This window comes from Dicentrarchus labrax, unplaced genomic scaffold (genome assembly GCF_905237075.1).
Source record: "Dicentrarchus labrax unplaced genomic scaffold, dlabrax2021, whole genome shotgun sequence".
In the NCBI taxonomy this organism is placed as follows: domain Eukaryota; kingdom Metazoa; phylum Chordata; class Actinopteri; family Moronidae; genus Dicentrarchus; species Dicentrarchus labrax.
Window position 1 is genome coordinate 4,020,429 of NW_026136715.1, and position 27,953 is coordinate 4,048,381.

General features: G+C 41.5%; 1 protein-coding gene across 2 annotated transcripts in view; it reads left to right on the plus strand.

Moving 5' to 3' along the window:
• The window catches only part of lama5 (laminin, alpha 5), a 93,895-nt gene continuing 65,942 nt past the window's right edge, over nucleotides 1-27,953 (plus strand). For both annotated transcript variants that reach the window (XM_051424293.1, XM_051424294.1), the window contains exons 1-2: nucleotides 1-529; nucleotides 6,146-6,298. In XM_051424293.1, coding sequence (XP_051280253.1) covers nucleotides 224-529; nucleotides 6,146-6,298 — 459 coding nt within the window. In that variant the 5' untranslated portion in view covers nucleotides 1-223. The remainder of the gene's footprint in view (nucleotides 530-6,145; nucleotides 6,299-27,953) is intronic.

Sequence of the window (27,953 nt, forward strand, 5' to 3'; positions counted from 1 at the left end):
CCTGCTGGAGCGACACAGAGGGAGAGAGGACAGAAGCCTCGACGCACCGCTCTCCAGGACTACAAACTCCCCTTCCTCTCTTTCTTCTGTAGTTTGCAACACAACTCCCTCACCTTCCCCTCCTAATGCTTCTCTCCTGCGGAAGTTAACTCTCCCTTCTACTCAGATTGATTTATTCCTCCAACTTTATTTTTTCCTTGTCGGACCGCGCGAACAGGTGGAGATGATGGCGAGCGGACCGGCGCCGCTCGGTGCCGCGCTCTCCCCGGATCGGCGCACTCAGACGCGGGTCGCGCTGCTGCTGTGGCAGCTGCTGGCGACCTGCTTCCACTTCGTGTCGGCGCAGGAGCTGCCGACTAACGGGGTGAACGGATACAGCCTGCACCCGCCATACTTCAACCTGGCCGAGGGCACCAAGATCACCGCCACGGCGACCTGCGGGGAGGAAGAAACCGGCAGGACCGTGCAAGACCTTTACTGCAAGCTGGTTGGAGGCCCGGTGTCCGGAGACCCGAGCCAGACCATCCAGGTGAGCAGGGCAACACCTTGTAAAAGTCTTATTCCTGCTCGGGTTTCTCAGTAGTGAGTCAGAAGCTTTATTGGACCTCGTGAATTTTTAATATAATAAAACATTCTCTATATAGTGAGGGTTAATTACAGTGTTATCCCCCAGCATACCCTATAATATAATATTCCTCTATGGGTTTAAAGTTCATGTATGGTGCTCAAGAGTGAGTTAAAGGTGACTCTGAATCTTTTCTAGCGACCTTATAACACAAAATAGTATTTTATATGGCCTTATTGCATCTGCAGTGCATATAATTGAGTTGGCAGAGATTTCGACCCACTTTACTGCAAAACTCCTTAAGTATTCCAGGGGTTTGTGGTGCATGCTCAATTGTGAATTTTACAGTGATTTTACAGTTTTTAAATGCAGTTTGAATATGTTTGGTAGCATTATAGGCTCTAAGCATGTCTGTGGTGCTCAATAGGAGGCTCACAGTGACTGATGTTCTTATAGTATGTCGGTATAGTAGCATTAAACGCTCAGGTTGCATTCCTTTTAATACTTGTTGGGGCTTACAGTGAAACCCATTGTGATCTTATCCTATTTTATTGCATTTCCAGCTATAGCATTTCTATAATATTGCTATAACAGTCTACTTTAAGGACTTAATTCTATCAGATTTAAGGTGTGTAGTAATGCTTGCATGCCCTCTGTATCACTATGATCTTCACATTTCATAGTAACCTTTTAAAATATGCTACCCACTCACTGTTGCTCTTTTTCTATTGGTGTTTTTAAGCAGTTTTCGATCACCAAACTGCATGTTTAATTACAATTTTGTCATTTTTCGACCTTATGCGGATGTCTACCCACACACTTCACTGCCTTCAGAGTAGAGAGTCGAACAGAGGGGGTCAGCAGTGTGCATGCATCTCCAACTGCTCTGCCAAGTCATTATTTCATGCACTGCTTCCTTTGTAGGACTTGGCAACACTTAACACAGGGCACTTACATAAGGACAGGCAACATTTCACTTTTAGAGTGGGTCGATGAGGTTTTAACCGCACGCTTTACGTGTGTTTTACAGATGAGTTTTTAATGTAATGATGCGTTTGTAAAAACCAGCAGCGAGCTCATTGTGTGTTTGACAATTACGCCTCCAGGTATCACTAGTTAACACACAAAGGGTTATTGCAGTTTCATGGGTTAACCATTAAAGCAACATGCAGGCTTATTGCCTTCTCTCTCTCTCTCTCTCTCTCTCTCTCTCCTTCTCTCTCCGTTCCCACCTGTTCCCCACATTCCTCGCGGTGACTGACCCGTGTCGTCCAATCAGACTGAGTTTATCCGCTCTGCTACCGCGAGATTATCGAGAGTGCCGCTTCTTCTGGTGTTGATGGTTGTTACTCACAACCAACTGAGTTGTGTGTTGCTTAATATCTGTTTTCTGCTCATGTTTAGTGTTTGCAAAGCAAGTGCCGTTAATGCTAATAAGTAGCTGTTGAACTGAACTTAAAAGAGCCCAGACGCAGGGATAAAGCTGTAAAGTCGATGAGATGAAGATATATTGATCAGCAGAAGTAGAGAATGAACAGCAGGCAGTCTGAAGTGTTGTTTGATTGTAAAAACTGAGAATGAAGCCAACAAAACACAAAAACATGTGTCCTGAGGGGTGTTTGGGTGCTTAAGATTCTTTAAGATTCTTTCAGGCTTTCAAGTTGTTCATTAAAATATCTAACTTAAGAACTACAGATAAGAACTAATCCACCTTAGATGAAAGAAGGAAAGAACTAATTATATGTTTAGCCGAGTAATTAACTTTAATTCAGCTGGTAAATTGACCCTCTGGTGTTAAATTCTCTGCAGTGTTTGTTCTTTTGCAATCCTTCAGCTCCTCCACACTGAGGGTTAGGCCGGATATTCTCTCATCAGAGTTTTCATCCAGTCTTTCTCTGATCTGCCTGCTCACAGCAGTTTGGCTGAAGTGGCGGCGTTGCGGCGTAATTAGGTCAGGAGATCTCCAAAATGAACCCAAGAAATCTCATCATTAGCTCAAGGAATGGTGCATTATGTGTTCAGGCTAAGAGGTTTAGCCCACTTTGCTTGGCCATTGTGGCTCGGCCCACTTGTTGGGTTACTGCACCCCCTGAACAACACACACAGACACACACACACACACACACACACACACACACACTTTTCTGTGTTAAGGTTAATCCTGTTTTGATTTGACTGCAAGACGTAAAAGTGTTTTTGTTAATTAAAAACAGCAGCAGGAGGTGTATGTGTGTGTGTGTGTGTGTGTGTGTGTGTGTGTAAGAATCCTTATATCTCAAAGCACTAACCCAAATTAAATCTTCATCTTCTTACCTGGGACTAAACCACAGTGTTCATCACTAATTAATATGATTTAATAAGCAACATAAGGAAGAAGGACGAGAAAACTGGAATAAGTTCATGTTGTCCAATACATATTCAACTGTACTTTGAGTTTACTGTTAATGAGCAAGAACATGCCAAAATGCTAGACTAAGAAAATGAAGACAGTAAACATTGTATCTGCTGAACTGGAGCATGTTAGCATCGTCACTGTGATGGCATGCTGATATTAGCATTTAGCTCAAAGCCTTGCCAAAGAGTAATTCTGCAGATTGGTGGCCTAGATGGCAACAAGGAGTGAATGTTTGAATTTCGAAGACTTCATTACCCAGAGTGGACTGGGTGAATTAAGCTTTGTCTTGGATCAGTTTCAGAGTTTGATGCTGCTGTTTAGGATACTGTTCTCGAGGTTGTGACTGTACCACTTATGCAAATGTAATCCATAGAGTGAGGTTACTAGTGATTGGAAGCTTGTGTCATTGGTACGCTATAAAGAGAAGTGTGTGTTCACCTCAAAATCTGAGCCAGTGCATGCAGCTTTAATTATATATATGATGTAGAAAGTGAGAAAGAGTTGAGAATAAGTGTGAGTAAAGTCAGGTTTAAAAGAGAGGAAAACGATAGATGATATAGAGTGAAAGGGGTTGACTGGGTAACACTTTGGCTCTGCCCTGAGGATATGGATTCCTCACTCAGAGATAGGCACAGAGGTTTACTGAAGGAGGAGGGAGGAAGAGAAAGAAATGGTGTGAAAGAGAGTCTGACAGCCAGAAATACAGAAGCAGTCTCCCTGATATCTCACTACACTAAACATCTGATTAGCACATCAGCTTATTTGTCAGTTATTTTAAAGCGCACAGCCAAATGAAACTGTTTGGAACAGAGAAGCACCTTCAGGTTGTTTGCCTTCATTTCCCAACACTCAGCTGCTGATTGTAGGTGATTTCCTGCCTGTTGTTAATGTTTTCAAGGTGCTGCCAACTGCACTGAACCGCTCTTTGGTCTCATAACATGAGAGCAATTAATATTGAAGGAGATCATTAGTTTGTTACAAATACAGAGATAAGGAGAGAAAGAAGAGCGCAAAACAGTAAAAAGTATGAACCATATAGAAACAAATGTGTAAAACACAACTACAGAGCACAGTAACTGTTGCTGGGTGCTGGGTGCTGCAGTATTCGATCAACTCTTACCTCAAATTAGTAATTCATAATCTAAAATGAATAACTTTCTTTACTCGATTAACAACATGCCCTCAATTTGCTTCATCTTGCTCTTAATTTGCCCCTCACTAACCTCTTGTTCGGGGCAACAGTGCGTCTGTGCCAATGCATGTTAAAGATGACACAACAGAAGTATGTCGCCGTATCTTAGTTAAATTAATTTAATCCAGTTGGTCAGTGGCGACAGTGATGAAAGTAATGATATTAATTTGAGGGAACAAATTAAGATATTAAATAACTTGAGTGCAAATTGGTAAACTAATTGTCAAACAAGTGACTCATTTTAGGGAATGTCATTTTAAGTGCATAGCTAATAAAATGAGGCTGCACAGGATCCACAGAGAATCTGAAAGGTTGATTGACAGGGAGGAAGAAGGACAGGAGAAGGTGGGGGTTGGGGACCTCTGACCTCAGTGACCTGCAGTGATAACATCTCCTAACCCGGGCTTTTGTTCAGGTCCATGCTTGTTTAGTTTATGCTAACGCTTACATAGCCAGCAGTGATTGGTTTAAATGCTCAGACAACCAACCTGGATTAGCTAAGAATGAAGAGGGTTTAGGAACCAAAGAGGTAGAGTGGCCACATCAAGTGGACACGTCCACCTCTGCTTAAGTACAAATTATTAAAGCTTTCCACAGTGTTTTTGGGGGGATTTTAGAACAATACCTAACGTCCAGGCAGCCATTTGTTTCCACTCGTTTATTTTGTATTTTGTATTTTTATTTCACTATGGTTGGAAAATCACCAGGCAGAGACTTGAAACTAGGGAGGGCACCACACCAGAAATGAAGTAGCCGAAACAATACCAGTGAATTTGCATGATCCTTTACTCCCAGTTTGATAGAATGGTAAAACACAAAGACAAAACAATAAATCTGATGTACTTCAACATAAAGTCATTTTATTAAAAACATTTCAGCATTATACAAAATGTATGTGGCCCCTTTTCCAATTCACTACTTAACCCACAAACCTCACCTTACTTTTTCCTTTTGTATTCTTTTCCACACACTCACACACCGACTCTGGTCTGTATCTCTCTCACACATGCACACACATTAGCAAATGTATCTTCAGCATTCTGTTATATGAAGTCGCCCTTTTAATGTTTGGGATCTTTAAATCTGCGATTATGTTCTCACAACAGAAGCTGAGCCGTGTGTGGAGGTGTTTCTCTGCAGAGCGTGTGCGGCTGTCACTAGACTGGATGGAAGATTGTCCATTAGTTAATCAATCGCGGATACTTACTGGGAGTTAGAGATGCTTTGCTGAAGGAACGGCACAAAACACAATGTTAGAGAGGAGTTTGAACATATAGTCATTATGAGCTGATACAGTCCTGCCACAGTCTATAATTAATTTGTAAGGCTGCTTGTAATTGTATATGCTGCCCCGTCAGGTACGGAAGAATTTACCTATGATACTGATGAAAAACGAGTGCTGTGACTTTTTTAGAACTTTGGCATCGACTTGTGACATCCGTAGTACACCATGCTGCCAAATCAGTCTGAATTTAGCACAAAACAGTGTGAAGTGAACAAACCTACTAGCAGAATAACAATACAAGCTAGAGCCTCAATGTTACAGTAACCTGAGTGGAGTCACCTCTCTGTTGGAATATAAGAAACTTGACCCAGGTAGCTTCAGGGACAAACAGTCATTGAAGTTTCCTGTGACTCTGAAACATTGTGCTGCTGTTTTTGGGTGGTTAGAGAGGCTGGACTGTAACTTAAAGACTGAAGGGTCAAATCCCACAGTAAGCGTGTGTGTTGTTCACTACCGCATGTCCCCGAAATTCAGTCAACACAGTAGATCTGGAAATAAGAGCAAAAAACAAGATTTTGTCAAGATTTAGAAGACTACAGCAGGTGTCTCACTGATTAGTGTCTCATTTCCTGTTGAAGATCTTCAGTGGAGCCACCTGCTCAAACCCAGCACACTCTCATTACTTTTCAAAGCTTTTGTGTCTCCTCCATGACATTTGATGAAATATCTATCATCAACTTTGACACATCTCTGTCTCTGTCTCCTCAGGGCCAGTACTGCGACATCTGCAGCCAGGGCGAAAGTGACCGCGCCCATCCCATTACCAACGCCATCGACGGCACGGAGCGGTGGTGGCAGAGCCCGCCTCTGTCCCGCAGCACCGAGTTCAACGAGGTGAACGTCACCCTGAACCTCGGACAGGTAAGACTCCTTAGATTCTATCTGTGATGCATGTTAACGGTTGTCATTCGTCAGTAGTTCTCTTCTACATTTGTATCAAGATTTACTCTCTCGCTGTGGTGCTTTTTGTCTTTTCAGAGCTTCCAGGTTATTATAGAGAATAGAAGATCTTGGTTGTCCATAAGTTTGTAGTGTATCAAGATGTTTTGGATTCAAGAGTTACAGATTGTTTTCGGTGGTTGTAAACTATCAACACTTTTTTTTCAACTCAATTTGAATTGGAATAATCGGCTGTAAAGGGAGGACATCATGTTCCCTTTAGCCTGTAAAGCTAGATTATTTAAGTTTTAATTGCTATTGTGGTTCTGGAAGTTTTGCCCTTGGAGATTATCACAAGGTCTTAAAATGTTTCTATGTTACACTGAACTTAGTCTCTCTAGTATTCTTTAATGTGTTGTGTTCTCAAGGACTTTAGAATGAAAAATGTTGTGCACAATGTTTTCCAAAATGTCAGGACGCATGCAAAGATGCATTTAAGAATGCTTCTGGTGAGAGCTTTCTAGGACAAAAACCTGCCACTTGTTCTGGAAATTGATTCCAACATCTCCATTAATCTCAGCTACAAATTAAGCTAATTGTATTTCAGCCAGAACAACTGGTATCACCCTCACAAACATCTGTTGGTTGCTGCTAAACTCCCATCCTGCTGGCTACCTCACAATGACAAACTGTTCAGCCTGGCCCTCTCTGATAGTGAATATAAAGTCAAATTGAGCCCATTAACTGCTCTAGTAGTTAACCTCAGTGATAAATCAGCCTCCCGAAGCTCACGGACTCAAATGAAAACTCAAACAGTTAACTCTTAGGTTGAGTATATTCAGACATATTGTTCTTGGCTCAGTTTGTTCTGGCTGCTGTTGTATTGAATCCATCAGAATGACACACACTCAAATATAGATGTATAGCATGTATAGCACACACACAGGGACACACTCAGGCATTCTCTCACACTCACACACACACACACGGTACAGAAAAGCTTCACTCTGTGCTCCAAGTTAACCTTTATGTGTTTTTGAACGTCGCTCTTGAACAACCTTTTATGTATCTGAATGCGACTCCTTTGTGCCAGGCTCTCCTGCTCGAGTGCCCTCCTCATTCATCGGTACTGAGACATTCACTGTGTGTGTGTGTGTGTGTGTGTGTGTGTGTGTGTGTGTGTGTGTGTGTGTGTGTGTGTGCGTGCACTTGTGTCCTGAACGAGTGTGTTTTCTGTCATGGCATTCAGTTTTCCCTTCCCTCTTCCATCTATCGTCCCTTTTCTCCTCTCTATTTACTTTCTTCCCTTCCTCTCCCGCTCTCTCTGTCGGGGTTGAAGGTCTCAATAGAGAAGCAGGGAGCTGTGACTGTGTGTGTGTGTGTGTGTGTGTGTGTGTGTGTGTGTGTGTGTGTGTGTGTGTCTGTTTAGCTCGTAAAAAGCCTTTATAAGCCTGTTTACCTTCTGGCAGTAATAAAAGAATGAATAAAAATGTTTTTAAAGGACAAAATGATCAATCAGTGTCCCGAAGAGTTCATTCTCACAGTCATTTTGGCATTGAATGGATGGATGAAAAGAACGCAACTACCTGCTGCCTTTATAATACAGTCTATAAGACAGTATATTTAACAAGCACTTGCTTTCAAATCTGATTGTGGTAATCTGTTGCTGATTGTTATTGACTGTTATTTTAATATACTTGTTAACATAAAAAAATATATATTTTCAGTTTTGACCTTTAACCACAAAATAGATCTATATACAGTTTGAGTTATTTGTCAATTCATTTATTAGTTGATCGACCAAAAATTAATATGCAAAGCTTTTGGTAATCAAGTAATTGTTTAGGTCAATTATTAAAGGGTCACTCCACCAATTTTACATACGACATTTAGTTTGAAGGTCCAGTGTGTAACATTTAGGACGATCTATTGGCAGAAATGGAATATAATATTCATAGGTATGTTTCCAGTTAATATAGGAGTTGTTGCGTTTTTGTTACCTTTTTAACTTAAGTTTTTAACTACAGGAGAGCGGGTCTCTCTCGCCATCTTGAACCACCATGTTTCTACAGTAGCCCAGATAAGACAAGTCATTTGATGTATTATTATAAAAATACTGGTATGGCAGGCCAAGATGTACATTAGTCAGTTAGTCTTGTGTGAAATCTTCACTGTAACACAGTTTGACTGATCAGGACTTAAATTATAAAGATATTTACGCCCCGATTGAACAGAACCAACTGATAGCAGCTACAGATAAACGTGGTTCGAACTTTTCATCTTGTCTCAGTGTTGCAGAAAGACGCTTTACATTGAAAATGTTTACATTTCTGACGACAGCTTAAAGGAGGAGGGGGAGGGATCGAGGGAGAGAGAGAGAGAGAGAGAGAGAGAGAGAGAGAGGGAGGACGGGAGGAGGGAGAGAGAGAGAGAGAGAGAGAGAGAGAGAGAGAGAGAGAGAGGAGGGGGAGGGTCTCTAGTTACCAGGTTGCAGTTTTGTCTTGAAAGAATGTAGGTGGGCTAAGGCCAGAGTTTATGAGTGTGTGTGTGTGTGTGTGTGTGTGTGTGTGTGTGTGTGTGTGTGTGTGTGTGTGTGTGTGTGTCAGGGTTCAGAGAGTGTGTTGAAGACCCCGCCACACACCTAACCCCCCCCACTCACCCACCCACCCACCCACCTCTGCCTGAATGAAAGAGAAAGAGAGGAGGGAGAGACTGGAATGTCAGTTAACCTGTCTCAACCCGCAGAGGGGAAGGCTTGTTAAATTACCCCAACTCTCTCTCTCTCTCTCTCTCTCTCTCTCTCTCTCTCTCTCTCTCTCTACTGATAGCAGCCATGCAAAAAAGTCAAGTACTTTTATCTCGTAATTTATTAATTAGTCAAACTAAATCGATATCTTGCTGAGAGTTAGATGAGAAGAAGGATGCCACTCTCAAGTCTCTACGTTAAATACTATGCAACCGGTTCACTTAGCTCAGCTGGAAACCAGATTAAACAAACAAGATAGAACAATGAGTTAATGATTGAGCTTGAGAGGTGTTGGTAGTAGTATTTCCAGTCTTTGTGCTAAGCTAAGCTAAGCGGCTGTGAGTGGTAGCTTCTTCTCTTCCAACTCTCGTCAGAAAGATAACTTCTTGTTTGGTGTTGTTTTTCATGGTTTGGCTTCTTAGTTCCAATTGATAGAAATCTCGTTATTTCTGATACAACGAATAATGATAATGATAGACAATAGCATACTTGCAACTTTATGGTAACCGTTTGGTGAACGACCTTTTTCTGTTTCCACGTGATAATGTCCCCATGCAGAAAGCTGGGTCCTTGAATGGATGCACAGATGCAGCTTTGTCTTGTGCTTATACCAGCACAGAGGACTCAACTCGGGCAACCTTCCAGTACAGAGTACCTAGCCGACACCGGTACCATTTAAAGTACATCAGTCTGTACGTTACTCTGAGGTGTTGCCAGGTGAATGCAAGTTCAGAAGATGAAGCAGCTGGAAAAATGCTCTGTGATCATTTAGATGAAAAAAGAGAGATTGAATTCTCTTGGTTTGGAATTCAGTTGGCAGTAAACAGACTGTACAGTCTCTATCAGTATATCAGAGCATTAGTGCAGCAGGTGTACCAAGCACCGGCTGCACCCACCCAACACTTAGTTTATTAAACACATTTCACTGGAATCTAAAGAAGGAGAGTTCCTCTGCAGTAATGGGATATTCAGTGTTGCCAAAGAATGTATCCCCATCTTATAAATGACTTTTACACATATAGCTACGTCTCATCATTGTTTGATTAAAAACTTTTTAATGCTCTGCTCTTCCTCAGATTTTTTCTTCTTCTCCTTCCTTTTCTTTCTACCGTCTGTTTGGATCAAATATGTGTCAGACTGTTCAATAAAGACCATCAGTTCACACACACACCTCCCCACTTTTCCTCTCCTCCTCCTGTCTTTCTATATCTGTACCACCCATTCTGTCTATCTTTTACAGATAACACCCAGCCCAATATAGACCGTTTCTATCTCCGCTACCTTCCTGTCTACCTTCCTTCTTCTGCTGTCTCCTGCTCTCGTTCTTCTTCACCGTTATCACTGCTCCTTATTCTCATCCTCGACCTCTTCTTGAAGTGAGAACCCACTGTGATGTTCTCTCCTTTGCAATTCTTTCTCCACTTTCTAGCCTTCCTCCTCCAAACCCTAAGTCACTTCCATCTCCAACTTCTTCTCCTTCACTTCCTCTCTGAATCCAACTCATATGAGCAAGCCTCAGAGAAAAGTAAAAGAGGTTTAGGATAAGAATATGAAACTTTTTTTCAGATTACATTTTTAAATGTCCTTTCTCTCTGCGGTGGCAGCAGTAGCTTCTGATCAGTATCTATAAAATCTATGCAGCTCATTTCACTCGTCTCAGTTTGAAATACACTAGAACATGTTGAGACCATCTCACCTCATTATTTTCCTATATATATCTACTATATCTGTACCTGCCTGGCTCTATTCCTGTTTCATCTGCACACTGGGGGAAAGGTAGAGAAGGAGCAGGGAAAGAGATGGAAGAGGAATGACAGCTACCTGATGAACTGTAGGAACAATATGAATCATCCAATGAGGTCATACCCAATTCAACACAATTCACTTTTGTCTTTGTACGTGGGCTGTGTGATCTAAGCGCAGTGTAACCTCAGTGTGTGTTTCCGTACTGTGCGTGGATGTGTGTTTTTGTGCAGTTTCATTCCGCAGGTGTGTGATAGTGGAAGGACTGTAATGACAGGTAAAGGGGGGGATGGAGGAGGTGGAGAGGAGGGCTGACATGAAGGTGGGAGAAAGCCAGTATGAAGGCAAAGTGAAACAAAATTCCCAGGAAGAGAGGAGGAGGAGGAGGAGAGGAGGCCTAGAGCATGAAAAAGAGGAAGGAGGTTTTAAGTGGAGAAGAAAACGGAGGTGAAGGAAGGTGAGGGCATGGAAAAGGAGGAGATGACAGAGGAAAGGAACAGGGGATGTTTGTCTGTCTCTGCAGCCTATTATTAGAGCACAATATAGGCTTCAGTTGGGAATGTGTCTTGGTGTGTGTGTGTGTGTGTGTGTGTGTGTGTGCGCATATTCTTCAGGTGAGGTCTTCTCTTTTCCATAATCCTCCCTCCTTGAGTAAAAGAAATGTGGCTACTTGTCAAAATCTGCAGAGCTGCATTAAGCTCTCTGCGGTGATTTCAAGTGTTCTTCTCGAAGGGTCAGTGCACTGAAATGAAGGAGCAGAAAGCACCACAATCATAAGTCACATAACTCAGGTGGAGCCATTTGATTCTTTATCTTATTAATCAACATTCCAGCACATATTAGCACATAGCCCTCTAAGATGGCATTTGAGCAGCTTTCCTATCCTTCCTGTAACCTGCCTACAAGTATAGTTGTGTGTTTTTCTTCAGTCTATCCAAATAACCTCAGTGTCAGTATGCAGATATTTTTTGGTTTTGAAACAACCATATTGGTATTGGTGAAAGATAGCATGCACAATTTCTTAAAGCTCAGGATGATGCCTTTAGTTTGCCTATTTTGTCCCATAAACAGTCCAGAACCTAAAGAAAATCAATTGACTGTCAAGAAAATTACCACATTTCTGTTTCATTTTCTGTCAATCGACTGTGATGAATCAACTATTTGTTGTGTAATTGTGTCATGCAACAGTTACCCTCAGAAAACCGTTGATCCGATGATCCAGAATACTGTGGCCATTGTCTCTGGAAAGACAAGTAGCTTAAATGAAATTTTTCTCAATGCTGTGAGCAACATCAGTGAAATTCTTTTCACTGAAGTGACCCTTTAAACAGCCTTCAAAGTGGACCTAACTGGGCAACACAAAATGCTTTTGAGGTTTATGAAAGATGGACTTTACTTGAGCTGGACGGTTGTTTTTACTAAAGAGATTCACAATGTTTCTCACCGTCACGTGCCGTTAATTTCCTGGTGCGTTGGCGGGTTTCCCTACAGGACAAACACAAAGAAAGGCCCATCCACAGAAACACACACTGACATGCAGTGTTGAGGTAGCTCCATTGTTCAGCGTGCGTAAGAGCAAGCGCAGTGCCAACTGCTCCCGATTGAATGCTTCCTGCTATTGATGTGGTTTGAACGCCAGTCACCTTGAAAGTGCCAGCCGGCTCTGAGCTGCCGGGTGGAGGTTTATATTTGGAAAACAGTTTCTGACACGTTTTTTGGGAGTGAAGCTAAGCACACGCCAAACACGTTCAAAGCAGTTTAACTAAAAGTATCTGTAGTTTGATCTCAGATGAAGCTGAATATTGCATGTCTCAGTGGACCAAACAGATCCACATGAGCAACAGTTAAACTAAGTAAAACTTTTGAGAAGATTTGAGATGATGTACAACGTTTTGTCACTCAGTAAGAACAATTTGGGTTGTCTTGGCCTTAAAAAGACAAGGAATAACTCAACAATTCATTTGTATGTAATCGAAAAAATATTCATGAAGAGGCAATTGAAGAGAGATTGCCCTCCTTGGACAGCTAGGGTGACATCGGAGACAGAGATGGGGAATACGTATCTGTATAATATGGACAAGATGATACTTCAGTAGTCTTAGTCATTAATATAGCCAAGATTTTATCAAGTGAATACAATGTCAGAAAAATAATAAGATTTGAGTCTACAACAATTAAACTGATGCAATGCACAACATTCTAAGACAAAACCAGGCAATGACCCCCTAACGCAAGGTTTTCTGGGTATTATGATCTGATAAACAGCCGTAGCTCTACTGAGGCGGCGTGAAAGAAAAGGATAAACTCATGGATTACAACATGACGGTCTTTAACATTGTGTGGTATCCTCTCACCCCGGAGAGCAGAAGACGTCTGAGATCACTTCACTGTGTGTGTGTGTTTTGTGTTAGCAGGGGTGTGTGTGTGTGTGTGTGTGTGTGTGTGTGTGTGTGTGTGTGTGTGTGTGTGTGTGTGTGTGTGTGTGTGTGTGTGTGTGTGTGTGTGTGTGTCTGTGTGGCTATCTGATTATAATCTGTGTATCCTCTGCCAATTCTGCTATGTACGAGTGACACGACGAGCATGGGAACCACATTCTGTCTGTGTGTTCTTGGTTTGTGGTTTGGCACATTCCACTGTTGTTGTTTTTTATAACAGACCTTTCAGGTGTGAAGCTGTGTGTGTGTGTGTGTGTGTGTGTGTGTGTGTGTGTGTGTGTGTGTGTGTGTGTGTGTGTGTCTGTGTGTCTGTGTGTCTGTGTGTCTCTGTGTCTGTGTCTGTGTGTGTGGCCTGTTTTACAACATCAAGACAAGCAGACAGCAAAGTGTGTGAGACTTTTCAAGATGTCATCTCTTGTTCACCCTTGCATCGTAATCACTCTACCCATCACTCTCTCTCTCTCTCTCTCTGACTCCGTCCAGCCACAAAGACTCTTCTGTAGAGAGTATATGACTGACACAGTAATGATGGAAATAAAAGGGGATGAAGATGGATATGATTGACATCAAACATCTCTCTCATTCCTCTGTGTCACCCTTCCTCCTTCCTAAATTCCTCTTTGTCAGTCTTTTCATGTTGAGAGTCTGTACAGCTAAAGCACACTGTTAGTTATCTACCATTGAAATACAGCCCAAACTGGACCTGTCGACTAGTTTCTCATAAGCACTAACAACCTTTGTTTTTACCTTTTTTAGCTATGAGTTGTTCCTCATTTTGTCATGTTTCGAGTGTGAATGCTCTGCATTGTCGGCCTTACAGCAGATTTATTTGTTATCATCATCATTAAGTTTTCAAAAAAGTGATGTATTACTGTGTGGACAGTTCTTTCTTTCTTTCATTTTCTGTTGCTTTTTTCCCCACAATGACTCAGTCAACCACAAATTTTAGTCACAATTTTTAATAGTGGCCCTCTTTCTGTTTCTTAATTTAAATCCTTTTGTCCCTTTTAGCTCCTTGGCTGTCATTTATAGGGTCAACAGTCGCAGTCATTCATTCCTCCATCCCACTCCTTTGTCCTCTTCAGTGACTCTTATTCCTGTCACAATTTACACCACATCAGCCTTCATCTTCTTGCTTTTCCCCTCTGTCCCTCTCGCTCAGCAATAAACGTTGCCTCTGAAACTGTGTCCTCTCACTACACCACAAACGCTGACACACAGTGCACATTTTTCAGTCATTCATTATGTGTACTGGGCAGGAAAATGAGCAAAGAGGGGGAGAAAAAAGAGGTGCAGAGAGAGAGAGAGAGAGAGAGAGAGAGAGAGAGAGAGAGAGAGAGAGAGAGAGAGAGAAATCTGACCTTAATAGGAGTGATTCAGCTTTGAGTGAAGGGAGAGAAAGAGGCGAAAGAGAAACGCTGATGTCATATTTAAACCAGCATAAAGGAGGGATGATGGATGGATGGAGGCAGGGAGGCCGGTAGTCCAAAATAGTTGGCTGATATTTCAGAGGTCATTTTTGAACTGCCTGCTTCTGTGTGTTGTTGTAGCTCATATCAGCGCGTGTTGATGTTGGCAGGTTTACACACCCTCACTTTTAGTTGCTGTTCGACAAATTTCTCTCATTCTTTTGCCTGGGACAGGTCCAAGCGAGATGAATATCATTGGTCAATGACTGAGCAGATAATGTATCAGACTGTACAGTAGTATTTACAGTTTTTTTTTTTTAATTATCTGTTGTAGGTTTTATTTATGCATAGAAATGTTAATTTTCAGCCATTATTTTAACAACTTCAACAACTTTGATTTGACTTTTAAATTGACAGTGAACTGCTTCTGCTCAAATATGATTACTAATTACATACATTTAAATAAATGCAATTGAAAATGAAATGCAGTTAGTAAAACAGCATGATTGTGTGATCACACTAGAAGATCATGATCAATCGTCTGCATTTTCTGGTAAATGTTAGAGAAGATGGAAACTTCCCATACAGAATGTCCAGCCTAGCCTAAAACGTCTGAATAGTTGCGTAGAAATGCAATTTAGTTTCACGTTTGGCAACCGATAACTGGCCGAAGCACTGGCCAAATGTGTTTGGAAAGACAAAAAATGTATGACCGATAATCGAGAAAAGGTTGTAGCATGAAAGAGAAGAGAAAGGAGAACAGGGGAAAGTGTAGGTGAGGCTGTACGAATTACGGGAGGAAACGAAGAGGAAGGAAGGAGTGAATGAGAGAAATATTGGAGGAGGAGGAGGAGGAGGAGGACAGGAAGGGCAGAGGGAAGTAGAGAAGGACTCCAGCTGGGAATGACAGAAAAAGAGGCCATTCATACTATCTTTGATTGAAATGTCAAATGTTCTGTGTGTGTGTGTGTGTGTGTGTGTGTGTGTGTGTGTGTGTGTGTGTGTGTGTGTGTGTGTGTGTGTGTGTGTGTCATTATCAAAGCAGAGGAAGTGATTATAAGAGGGCGCCTCCCACTCTTGATGCTGCGGTTTGGATTTGGTGTGTGTGTTAGTATTTGTGTATTTGTCATAATGATCTCTCTTGATGTTCAAGTGCTGCAACAGCAACAGTTCTATTCTATTTAATTTGATTCATTACATCCCGACCCAGTAACCGCAGAATAGCTGCTTTGATGATTACCCAGTTTGTGATTGTGTGTGTGTGTGTGTGTGTGTGTGTGTGTGTGTGTGTGTGTGTGTGTGTGTGTGTGTGTGTCAGTGTGTCAGTGTGTCAGAGTGTGAGAGAGCCTCCCTCCCCTGATGTCAGTTCCAACCTGTTGATCTGTCTCTGGTCAAAGGTCATTGTCGGGCTCTTCAGTTCTTAACTTCCTGCTGCTTTGAACTCCCTGACCGCCACACACACACACACACACACACACACACACACACACACACACACACACACACACACACACAGTCTCTGTTGGTTGCCCTGTTTACCTGGTCACACAGAACTTATCTTTAAACCTTTAATACTTCCTCTCTCACTGAATCTTCTCTCTGTATCATACCTGCCTTTTCCATCCAACTATCCTCTCTTCTCTCTCTCCTGTTCTGCCCATCCATCTCCTCGTGTATTGTCTGTCAGCCCCTTTCTCTCCATCTCTTCACCTTTTTAGTTCTGCGTTATCACAGAGACAGACAGCTGGAGCTTCCTCCTGTCCTGCTACTGGAGGGCAAAGAGACAGAAGACAGATAAACTAAGAGACAGAGACGGACGACCGACTCGTATGGAAAAATGAACTACAGTAATAGAAGGAGGTAGACACAAGGGGTAGAGCTTCAAATCCTTCATTTGATGTAAATGTTTGAAAAGTTGTAGAATTGTATGACTTTTAAAATAATTTGGCCTTTAGAAAGACAAATAGCAGTAAGAGAAAAAAATAAAGCAAGAAAGAGAAAAGTATTTTTGCCAATTATCGCATTATTTACAATTAGTTGCATTACAATATGACGATGATACAGTTGGTTCTGATTCTGAATTGATTAGTCAATTGGACGTCAGCTATTATGATAACCAATCAATAATTTTCATATATCAAGTAAAAATCCCAGACATTACCTAGTTCCAGCTTCTTAACTCTTCAGTTTATTATCCTTATAAAATGAATATCTTTGTTTTGGACTGTTGGTCGGACAAAACTATGTGAAGACGTTACCTTTTGAACTAAAGGGCGTCTGGCCTTTTTAAAAGTTTTCTGACATTTTATAGATAAATGAAACAAAAACATAATCAGTAATGAAAAGAAACTGTCATTGGCAGCACTGTTTTATATCATTTTCTATGGAATATCTCTGGAGTTTGGACCGTTGGTCGAACAAAGCAAGCAATTGAAAGATGTTACCTTCAGCTCTGGGAATTTATGATGTGCTTTTTTTCACAGTTTTCTGACATGTTGTTGGCTAAATGAATAATCAGTTAACCAAACCAGAATCTGCAGTTCAATCAGTAATAGAAAATAGCCCTAGTCCTAGTCATTTGTGTCCCTGGTGTCTTTGGCTTCAGTGATTGGATCCCACTGCTTCTTCAATACTTTTGGGTTCCTTCAGACCTGTTTCAGAGCTATCAATTCAGAATTCGATCCCACAAGACATAGTTTAATGCTGGAGAGGGTCTTTCATGGTTGGCAAAAGGGGAACAACTACTCTGCAATCTGGTTCTGACACGTTGGCTCTCTCCGCCAGGCGCAGTAACCCTGAACGTCCATTCAGCTCAGTCCCATTGTCTTGCAGTGTTTGCTCACCCTTACAACCTCCCTTTGATGCAGCAGTGGTCCTGAGCCCTCCCAATGACTTAGCATTGAGAATACTTCTCAATGGGGCCTTTATCACACCATTGTGTGAGTGAGAGTGAATGGGCAAACCATTCAGAAAAGGCAAACATGGAGGAAACAGTTGGTTGTCAATAGCCAATTAAGTGTCTTAGATCCTTCACAAGGAGATAGAGGAAATTAGATTCAATGGGAAATTAATTAAAAAGGGAGATGAGATCAGTTAGTTAGTCACTTCAGGTGAGTGCAGACAAACTACATATACTTCTGTATTGTATTCAGTTCCTCATTCTGCAGTTCAGAAAACCTGAAGGAGTTTTCCTCTCTTTTTAAGGAAATATGGTCTTTCCAAGGACAAGTACACAGGCATTCGGATAACACAAATTTACTTGTTTGGTATTCTAGGGATATCTAGCTTTTTCAAGGACTGTTTGAGCTGTGTGTCCCTGACACAAACCCAACTTTAACCCACTTTTACTCTGGTTTAGGTGGGATGGAGAAGTTTGGATTGTTGTTGTGAAGTTAGGCAAAAGGCTTCAGTAATAGTTTCCTAATTAGATATACCCTAACCATCATTTTCAAACTGCAGTATAAGAAAATACAACTCACTGCATCCTTTTTGTGCGTGTAAAACAATGCAATGCTCCGCAGTGTGCCAGGTGTGTGACGCACTCGAGGATGTCAAACAGTTACCGTGATGTGAAGTTTTGTCTCAGTTGAATGTGTTTAGCGTGGCTGAGCAATGCTGGGAAAGAGGGAGAAACCCCTGTCCAGCAGCTCAGAAATGTTAAGAAAGCAAATAAGCTTTTTTCCCAAGATTCCAGACTATTAAAATGTTAACATTGTGGATACAGACATATAAAAAGCTTAACAATATCCAGTTATCAGATATAGGCATCAATCCGTATTGGTCACGTTGTGGATGTCCAGCTGCACTGTGTAAGAAGTGTGTGCAGCTTCCTCCGTGGAGGAAACCCAGACAGAAAAACACTTTCTTTGCCAGGCTCGTCGTCCCTGAAGGACACCAGTGACTTTGAGCAGTTTTCTTCCTGCTCTGCCAAGCCAGACTAAGAATAGACTGATGCTAATGTCTGCCTGCTATCACACAATGAGCTCATTTAGTGTGATAGAAGAAGTAGAGTCATACGAGCCAGATTTAACTCTGATGCTGTGTTTACTGTAAAACCTCCAATTACTTATTTTTACACTTTCACGTTTAAAGGAGAAACTATTGTGACCGCGAAAAATCCGAATGGCACTAGAGCCAGCGTTTGGTTTGTCCATTCTGGGCTACTTTAGAAGCATGGTGGTTTAACATGGCAGCCCCCGTAGAAGAGGACCCAGTCCCTCTTAAGATGAAAACGTGTCATTCTAAGGTAACAGAAACAGCCCATTTTCAGCCTGAAAATAAGTACTGTTTTTTGTTACCTTGATACTTTTAGAATTGATCGAGGTTAGCTAGTGTCAAGAAACAAATCTGAAGAAGCTCAGTCATCATCATTGATTTCTCTCCAGCACTGTGTTAAAGACAGGATTCCTCTTGCTTTTCTCTCCCACATTCTCTCTTTAAAAGTTGCTGGAATGGAGTTTGCCATGAAAACTTTCTGCAGTGCATAAGTTATCTTTCCCCCATATTTTGCTTATCAGTGTTTTCTGTGAATGGAAGTAGACAGACAGGCACACATATGATAAAATGTGAAGAAACGGGACAAAAAAGCAACAGTGTGTGAGGAGGAGGACAAAGAGAAGGGTTTGCCCTTGTTAATGCGATAGTAAATATTGGTTTTAACCAGGTCAACTCCAGCAGACTGTTTGAGTTTCCCCTCTTGTCTTGCTGGTGAATGAAACGAAGGTGCATGAGAGGAAAGAAAGGGGGTATAGAGGAAGTATAGGTCACTAAGTTCGTCTTAGGCCAGGACACACCAACCCGACGACCGACCGTCGGCAGAAAAGCACTCGGACTGATCAGTCGGTTCCCGTCTCCCTGAGTCGGTCAAAAAAGTGCCTCTGAACACACCAAACCGACGCCGACTGGAGCCGATAATCGGGTTGGTGTGTCCGGTCCTTACACTACATTTCTATTGATGAACACAGGTGGAAGTATACTGGTGTTCATGTTAAACATCATGAAAACAGAAGGCAGCACAGAAAAAAGACAAATCCATAATTAATATTCCCAATGTGAAACATGTGAGTCAACCAGCAGGGTACACATTCCTCTTAAATGCAGGCATTCATATCTGAATCAGATATTTTTCAGGGATTTAATTAAATCCAGACCAACACTGTCAGTTCAAGATCTCAAGGATCAAATCTGTGACTTTTTTATCGGAACTGTTTTACTTGACCCAAAGAGGCCAACGTGCAGATTTAGTTAGGTTTTTTTGTACTTTTAGGTGGTGTCAGATGGTGACAAAATTACATACACAAACATACATGCTATTTCAGTTTATTTTGGAATCTGGACAGAATTTCTTTTAATTTGTTTTATTATTATTTACCTCTTATAACCAAAGATAAACCCGTAAATTCTTTATTTTTGCTGGCATTTTGTTAGATTAGCTTGTAGGTTTCCAAAGTCTCAGCTTGTCCTTAGCTGCATGTGATGTTTAAATTTTGTTTAAAATGTTTAAAAGTCGTAGGAGTAGTTTGATCACATTGTCCAGACCAGAGAGTTGTTATAGCGCTACACGACAAAGAATGTGGCTCTTATACGTTGATGCTAGAGGTGTGAGCAGCGTAACAGTGTTAGTGTTAGTACAATGCTACAAGGTCCATTATAGACTGTTGGGATGCAATCTTCCACATATTTGATTGTTGAATGCAACACGTTGCAAGAAAAGATTGGACAAAAGTTGTGCCACCGTCAGCTTTTTATTGGATTACCCAGCAATGTTTACCTATGGCGGCACTGTCACTGTGCCAGTGCAGTGAAATGAAGGAGGAACCTTTGATGCAGTACCGCTGTCGTTTTAAATCTGGCCTTACAGTGGTGTAGCTACAGGAATGTCTTCCCCCTCGTACAAACAGAGGAGTGGAGGGGGGGATGGAGGGATGAGAGAAGGAGGGGAGGACAGCAAACAGTGGGGAGTGTTTTCCCATAGTTAAGTCATAAAATGGTGAATGGGAGTGGACAGGAGGTGTGTGTTTGTGTGTGTTGTGGGGGTCGATCTGTTTGAGTCAACGGCAGGCTGTGTGTGCACATGGATAGGTAGCATACAAAGTTCTCTAATAGCTTGGACTGATTGTAAATTGAAATGTATTGATTCTGGAGATGTGTCGAGATACTGTAGAATCAATTTAGAGTAAGCAATACGTCTCCAAACTGATAAAAGTCAGGAACAAAATCAGTTCAATAAATGCCTGCAGGCTGTTTGATATTATGCTTGTTGTAATGTCAAATTCTCCATCCATGATCAGTCCAATCTGTCCAAACTCTAACATTGTCCCTTGGTCACAATTATGAGCTCTTTAAATCAGACAGAAACCGTAGAAAAGGTCGACTCCAGCTTACATGTACAGCCCAATAATTGCATGATATAGTCCGGCAAGATATTTACATTGGCAGGTGGAATTTTGTAATTCTGGAAGCAGCCAAAGTTGGATCAAAAAACTAAAAGCAAATCCTGTTTTCACTACTTCAGTTCCAAAATGAGATGACTGATTATGTACTATATTTAGCTTTCTTTCTATTTTATAGGTTCTTGTCTTTGTGTGTGTTATTATTTAGCAGTTTCAGCAACATTTTCCCCCCAAACCTTCTGAATGTTGCATCAGTGTTTGAATCATGCATGTTCAGAAGCAGTTCTTTAAATCTCCTGTTGATCCTTTAGATAATAATCAGCTTTGAGTAAAGTCTCTCAAGTCTAAAATCCTTGAAAAACTCTCTAAAGAAAGAGACAATAGAAGGTTCGGACTGAATGATCAGCTTTAACTGACTAAATGTGGGTGTGTGTGCATGTTCTCATTCCTGTTTGCATAAATGTGTGTGTTTGTTAACCACTAGCTGAGCACACACAGTGTCTTAATGAAGCTTAGCCAGAGTTCAGAGACTGTGACTGACCGTGATGCGCTCCACAGGGCAAAGTCAGCATTTAAAACCTCATCACACTGAGATAGTATGGGGACGGCCTGAGAGAGAGGTGTGTGTGTGTGTGTGTGTGTGTGTGTGTGTGTGTGTGTGTGTGTGTGTGTGTGTGTGTGTGTGTGTGTGTGTGTGTGTGTGTGTGTGTGTGTGTGTGTGTGTGTATGTGTGTGTCGTTGGAATCGAGAGGCAGATGTTACGAGTGTGTTCGTAGTCATTTCTGAGCTCTACTCTTGTTCCTTGTCACATATCTCTCCAACCTGCGGTTTGGGACACATAAATGAGTCACCATCAGCTGTCCGCAGGGATTGAACTTGTGACCCTGTGAACACCCGCAGGATCGCCCCCGCCGTCAAAGCAGACGGATACAGAAAGTCATTTGTACTGACAGAGAGAGGAGGTGTTTATTAGCGACGGAGGGGAAACAAGCTGAGAGCTGCAGCAACTGTGACTGGTTCCATTTAAGCCAACAGCTGGGGAGCCTCAGCACTCCCAGTCGCCATTAACATTCAGCCTTACACTGTAACACATACTGGGAATATCTGACATGGTCCAGAACATTTCTGTCTGGCTGCCTGTCAGCATGACGGACACCGTATGCACCAAAGAAAATGGCTCTCGCTAATATCTTTATGTAGTTAATGAGCTCTGTGTCCAATCAGAGAGTCCCTCAGTTGTTGTAGTTTAGCCAGTTCGAGAGCTCCAGAGAGCCTTTAAATGGAGCACAGCCACCTTTAATGTAATTAATTACACCTGTGTCTCTGCTGCTGTGACATGTCAACATGTGTCTGGAACTAGTTCACCAGTACGTCCACAGGGTTGTACTGTGTCCTAGTCCCTCAGAGTTCAAACCTCAGTGTTGACCTTGAACAAGACGATAATGACTCCCCACCAGCTCCACACCTTGACCTTTGACCTCGCTGCACATGGGGGAGGTGGAGACAAGCAGAGTGTCCCTCAGCTTGAGTTCTTAACTAATTAACTGCAACCCTGCTTCCTAGAAATAACATTTATTTACAGTTAATTGCAAAGCCAATAAGTTTAGAAGGAAACGTAATGCCAGCTGGATTTTAAATGTTTTTTTCACGTTGCATACCTTTTAAATATTATATTCTGTTTCTGCCAATAGATTCTCCTAAATGTCGCACACTGGACCTTTAAGATTAGTTTGTTAAACGACTGTTTTCAATGTCAAGAATGAACATTAACAGCTTTAAAACACAGTTATGTGATTAGGAACCAGATAATGAGGCTGTTACTGTTTTTTTTAAGGTTAACAAATTTTAAAAACTTCATTTATCGACTTCATTGTTCATGATTTTCAACATTTTCCAGTGGTCTATTGCCACGTACGTCTATTGTTAAGACTACTGACTAAATTGATTGTGAGACTAGAAGTCGGGATTTGTGTGGCGTACCACCTCTGTTAAACATTGTTCTGGGTCAACCCTGATATTACGGTATATTGAACCATTTGATAGAAAGAATTTGCCTTTGAGAACATACATTTAAAGGAACAAAGACACGACTGGTTCCAGGTATGTCCTGGGTCAATTTATACCCAACCTGTTGGAAAAAGGAATCTTGACTGTATTTGATACAAGACAGATCACTATTGTAGGTCTGTGCCTGAATGTAATTCATTCAGTGTTTCACCTTGAAGAGTTTCTTCAAACTCCCCCTCTCTCCTCCTCCATTTCTCTCTTCATTCGGACAACCTGTACTCCCCCCTTCCTCTCTCCCTTATCACTCCTCCTCCCGTTCTTCACTAATTATGGAATTTGCCCCAGCTGTCTGTCATAATAAGGGATGGAGGGAACATATGAAAGCAGGAGTGGATCAGGAACGTGGAGAAAGTCAAGGTCACAGGAGAGGAAGCCTCCCTAATCTCTGCTTCTGTCCTCCCTTTCTGGGCCTATTTTTTCCCATAGTTCCTCTCCTCTTTGGGTCTGGACACATTTGCAACATGTACAGCACTATTTCCCAGGTGAATTTCATGGTCATTTCACTGTGTCAGGCTGCAACATTTCAGCTGACTTTTTCTGTGGGGGAGCTGGGAAACTTCTGAACTTTGTCAGTATTATGTTATCACTTTGACAGATTTTTAAAAACCTGTTACACTCAAATTGGGAACAAGCAGACATTTTAACTTCTCGACCAACAAGACTACTAGATGAAAAGAAAAATAAATAAATAAATAAATAAAGCTTTTTTGTGTCACACATAGAGACATTTGTATCAGTAAATGTAATTGAATACAGACTAGAAGAATAGGTCAGAGCTGAATCTGAGGCAAAATTATTTTGAAATCAGTGTTTAATCAGGTCTTAATCTCACAATTCTACTATTTATTTGCTATTAAATGTACTTTAGAATCAAATACAACCTAGTGGATGCTTAATCATTTTGATCACCTTAAACTTCTTCATCAGACTCTTCAAATCACCCTCTTTTTGCACCCTCTATAAAGCAGCAGACTGGCAAAAAAAAACCCATACAGTATTTTTCCAAAGTGCTGTATTGTCTGCATTAGCTGTGTCTGGTGTAATATCTCAAATACAGCTGAAAAAGATTTGACCCTTATTATTTTTCTGGAGGATCACATGTTGATTTCAACTCAACAAAATATTTCATGTCTGAATACAAGTCTTCAAATGTTAGTGAGACAGACTTTGTAATTAGGGAGGTGAAGCCTCGGGGTGTACAGTGGTGCTGAAGAGAGAGAGAGAAAAGGCTGATGGTAATAATTGAGGACATGATGAGGGTAATTCATCCTGGAATGTCTAAACCCAGTCTCTCACCTCCTTAAGACCTACAATCCTTCAGCCCTGAACCAGAAATATGCTAGTATGTACTAGCAATCACATAAGCACACGTTTGTATTTCTACTTACTTTTAAAGATCCTCAACGACATAATGCACTCATGCCTAACCCTTACCTTTAACCTAAAATTAAAGCTGCCTTCATTCAGTGTCAGATTATATATTTTCCCGCACTGTTTTAAATGTCATGCACCAATATACCAAGGTAAATTCCATGCCTAATTCTAACCTAAACACTAAACCCCTTAACGCTTATACAGTCTATTGAACACTCAGAATAAGCTTTTATTGGCCAAGTATTTTTAGGCATACATGGAATTTGACTCTGAGGCAACGACCGGAAACAAATTGTCCTCGTTTTTCACAAATGTCCTCACTCTCAAGGTTTAAAACACACAAAGATAAATGTACAACACACACGCACACGCACACACACACACACACACACACACACACACACACACACACACAAACACACACTGTGCAGCAGTTTCCACATCCTGGGGGGATGTGGAAACTGTCAGACAAAGTTGTGGAACAAGGCATCAATCTGTAGAAGAACCCGGAGGATAAACTGTTCCTCCGGGCCTCCTCTATCTGTTTCACCTCCCACCCCTCCTCTTTTCACTCCGCTACCTATTTCACCTTCACCTGTCCCTCTTCTCCGCTCTCTCTGTCTTTCTCTTTTTGCTAAGGCTGTGTTCACGATAGCCATATTTCAAGCAGTCTGTCCGGTTCTATCCAGCAGTTTGTTCATTTAAGGATCTTGTTTCTACATGATAAAGATTGCTCTCAGATACAACTGGGATGTCAAAAAAAAAAAAATTCAAAATAGCATCATCTTATTTTGGCCCCCCAGGAAATCTGTGATCTCGCAGAAAGACAGTTCACCAAACTTCTGTCTAATAAATGAACACTGCAGAGGCAGAACATGCATAAAACTAAACTTTTCAATTACAACTTAATGTCTTCTCTCCATCCCTCCCTCGCTCTGTCTTTTCTCTTACCCTCCTCTTCCTCTCTTCCTCTCTTCCTCCCTCCCTCCCTTCCTTGTCTGCTCGGATAAGTATTCTCTGAGAAGAGGCCACTGTCTGTCTTTCCATGACGGGAGCTATCTTTCTTATCTCGTCCTTCTCCCCCTATCTTCTTCATGTCTGCTTTTCTTTTCTCACTATCTTGACCACTCTTCTCATCATCTTCCCCTTTCAGCTCTCATCCGCTTCCCCCTCTCTCTGTCACCTTTTTATTTCTCCTCTCCAGTGCTCCGTTCAGTACAAAGCTGGGAAATCTGAAATTCCCAGAGACCTTCTTGTTGTCCAGCTTGGAAGAAACGAGGGGAACATGGATGTAGGGTTGTAAGAAAATATTAAAAAATATTGTAATGCAACATTTTGTTTTGTGATGTTGTATCGATTCTCAATAAGACTGTGATTGAACCCCTAACCACCACATAGCTGATGATGTTAGACGTTACAGGGACTTTTTGCTCAGATTTTATGTATATTGCATGCAGTTTTCTAAAATCTATAATAATATAATATATATTAAAAATGTAATATCTTGTAATTATGACTTAGCATCGAGTACAGTGGATAAATAAATCAAACTGCTGGATCTGAGTTGAAACCTCGCCCTGCTCTCCTACTATAAATTCCATCTTGAGGGGTCATGTCATTCCAGTTTGTTTTTTTTTCCAGAGGGAAGTCAGTATTTCCACCTTTGCGACATCCCTGGAACGCATCATATCACCAAGTCTTAACCCAGCTTCTCTTTTCCTGCACTGACATGTCAGGGGTGGTATATATGGCTACGTGCAGAAGCTTTTAACACTATGCAAACCAGCATGAAGATTGAAAGATAAAGGCAGAGAGTCTGTAATCTTTACATTTCTGAAGTGTTTTAGAAACACAGAGATCACTGGCTGAGCGTGTATAGGCCGGCTGCATGGATGTATAGGTGTTAAAGGTGTGAAGGTGCAGGTTGTTCCTGTACATCTTTAGCCTCTGGGCAGTGAAATGCCACCTGGACGACTGTGTAGCTGGAATATCGAGGTGGTTATTGGGAACATGCAGGCTGTTATTAGCTACACTTCTCTGAACGTGTTGGTTGGTCTCTTCCTTTCATTTACAGACCCGTGAATAATGTGTAGTTCCATGGCACCTTTTTCTATCTGGGGAACTACTGACAGCTGCTAATAAGTTGTCAAAATGTTTTAAAGTAAGGAATTTGAGTTTATGTTCCGTTTATTTCTCTCTGAGTTTTAATCACAGCTGCAGATAATTTGTGGAAATTACAAGAGGGCTTAAAGGTTGGTTATCCCAGAGTTGAATGTGACATTTGCAGCTTTAAAAGTGAGCTATTCCCACCCTTTGCCTGGGGCTAAACTAGACTAAAACCCACTTCAGACCAGTCTTATCTCTGTCTTTTAAAGGTTACATTTTATCTTGATCAGGACTGGAAGTTCTGGGTAAAGATAATAAATGCCTCCCTTTGGCATACATGACTGCAAATGTGATGAAATGTTTTGTGGCATGTTGTAGCAGTGGCATATCCTGACAAGGTGTTGGCATTAATTCGCCTCATACTAATTGAAAAAACAACAATCTGACAATGATGCCTGTTTTATATTATTATATACTCATTTGTACAACTAGAAACACTTCTTCCTGTACACGTTTTTAGATGACACTTGGCACGAAGCATACTGATCCCTTAGCTTCTCCCTGTTGTCATGCCAAATTGACACAATACAAGTTTCCAAGCCCAGTAAGCGTCTCGGTTGCGTTGGAGGATAAATCAGTCGACTGTGGAAAAGTCAAAGCCTCTGCTTTGATAGACACGGTATCGCTTTCAGCCCTTGTAACTCAACAAGACATGTTTAAGGGAGCGTCTCGTTTTGAACAGCGAAACCTTAAACTGTCCCTTAACCCTTAAAATGTTCTCACTGAAATCTAAGAGGAGCTGTGAGAGTCTTCCCTCAGGAATCTTTGTCTGGAATTCTGTCCTGGAATTCTGAAGGGAGAGTAGACTGACAATCCCGGACCCCTGGAGAGAGAGAGATAAAGGGGGCAGTGCAGACTAGACGCCCCTGATGTACAGACAGAAATGAATTTCCTCCTGCAGTGTGACGTTTCTCCATGCAAACGTTTAAAAAGAAAATTGCTAAAATTTTTCCCATTCAAAGACCTAATCCATGTTTTCTATGCCGCCCTCGCCCCAACCTGTCACAAGAATGAAAGTGTTCCATAAATCCGCCTGAAATTCCTAAATATACTTTGCAATTCCAAACACACCTGAAAGTCGGGTTGGAACAAAAGAAAGAAAAGGAGGGGGGAAAAGAGAGATGGAAAAGAAGGTTTAGATGAATTCATGTTCGGGGAGGATTAGGAAAGGAAAGAGAGGTACACGAGAGACACTGAGATTGACTTGGAATGTGAGGAATGACCTTCCCTGGGAGCTGTCCAAGCCCTACACACAGACACACAGACACAGACACACACACACACACACACACACACACACACACA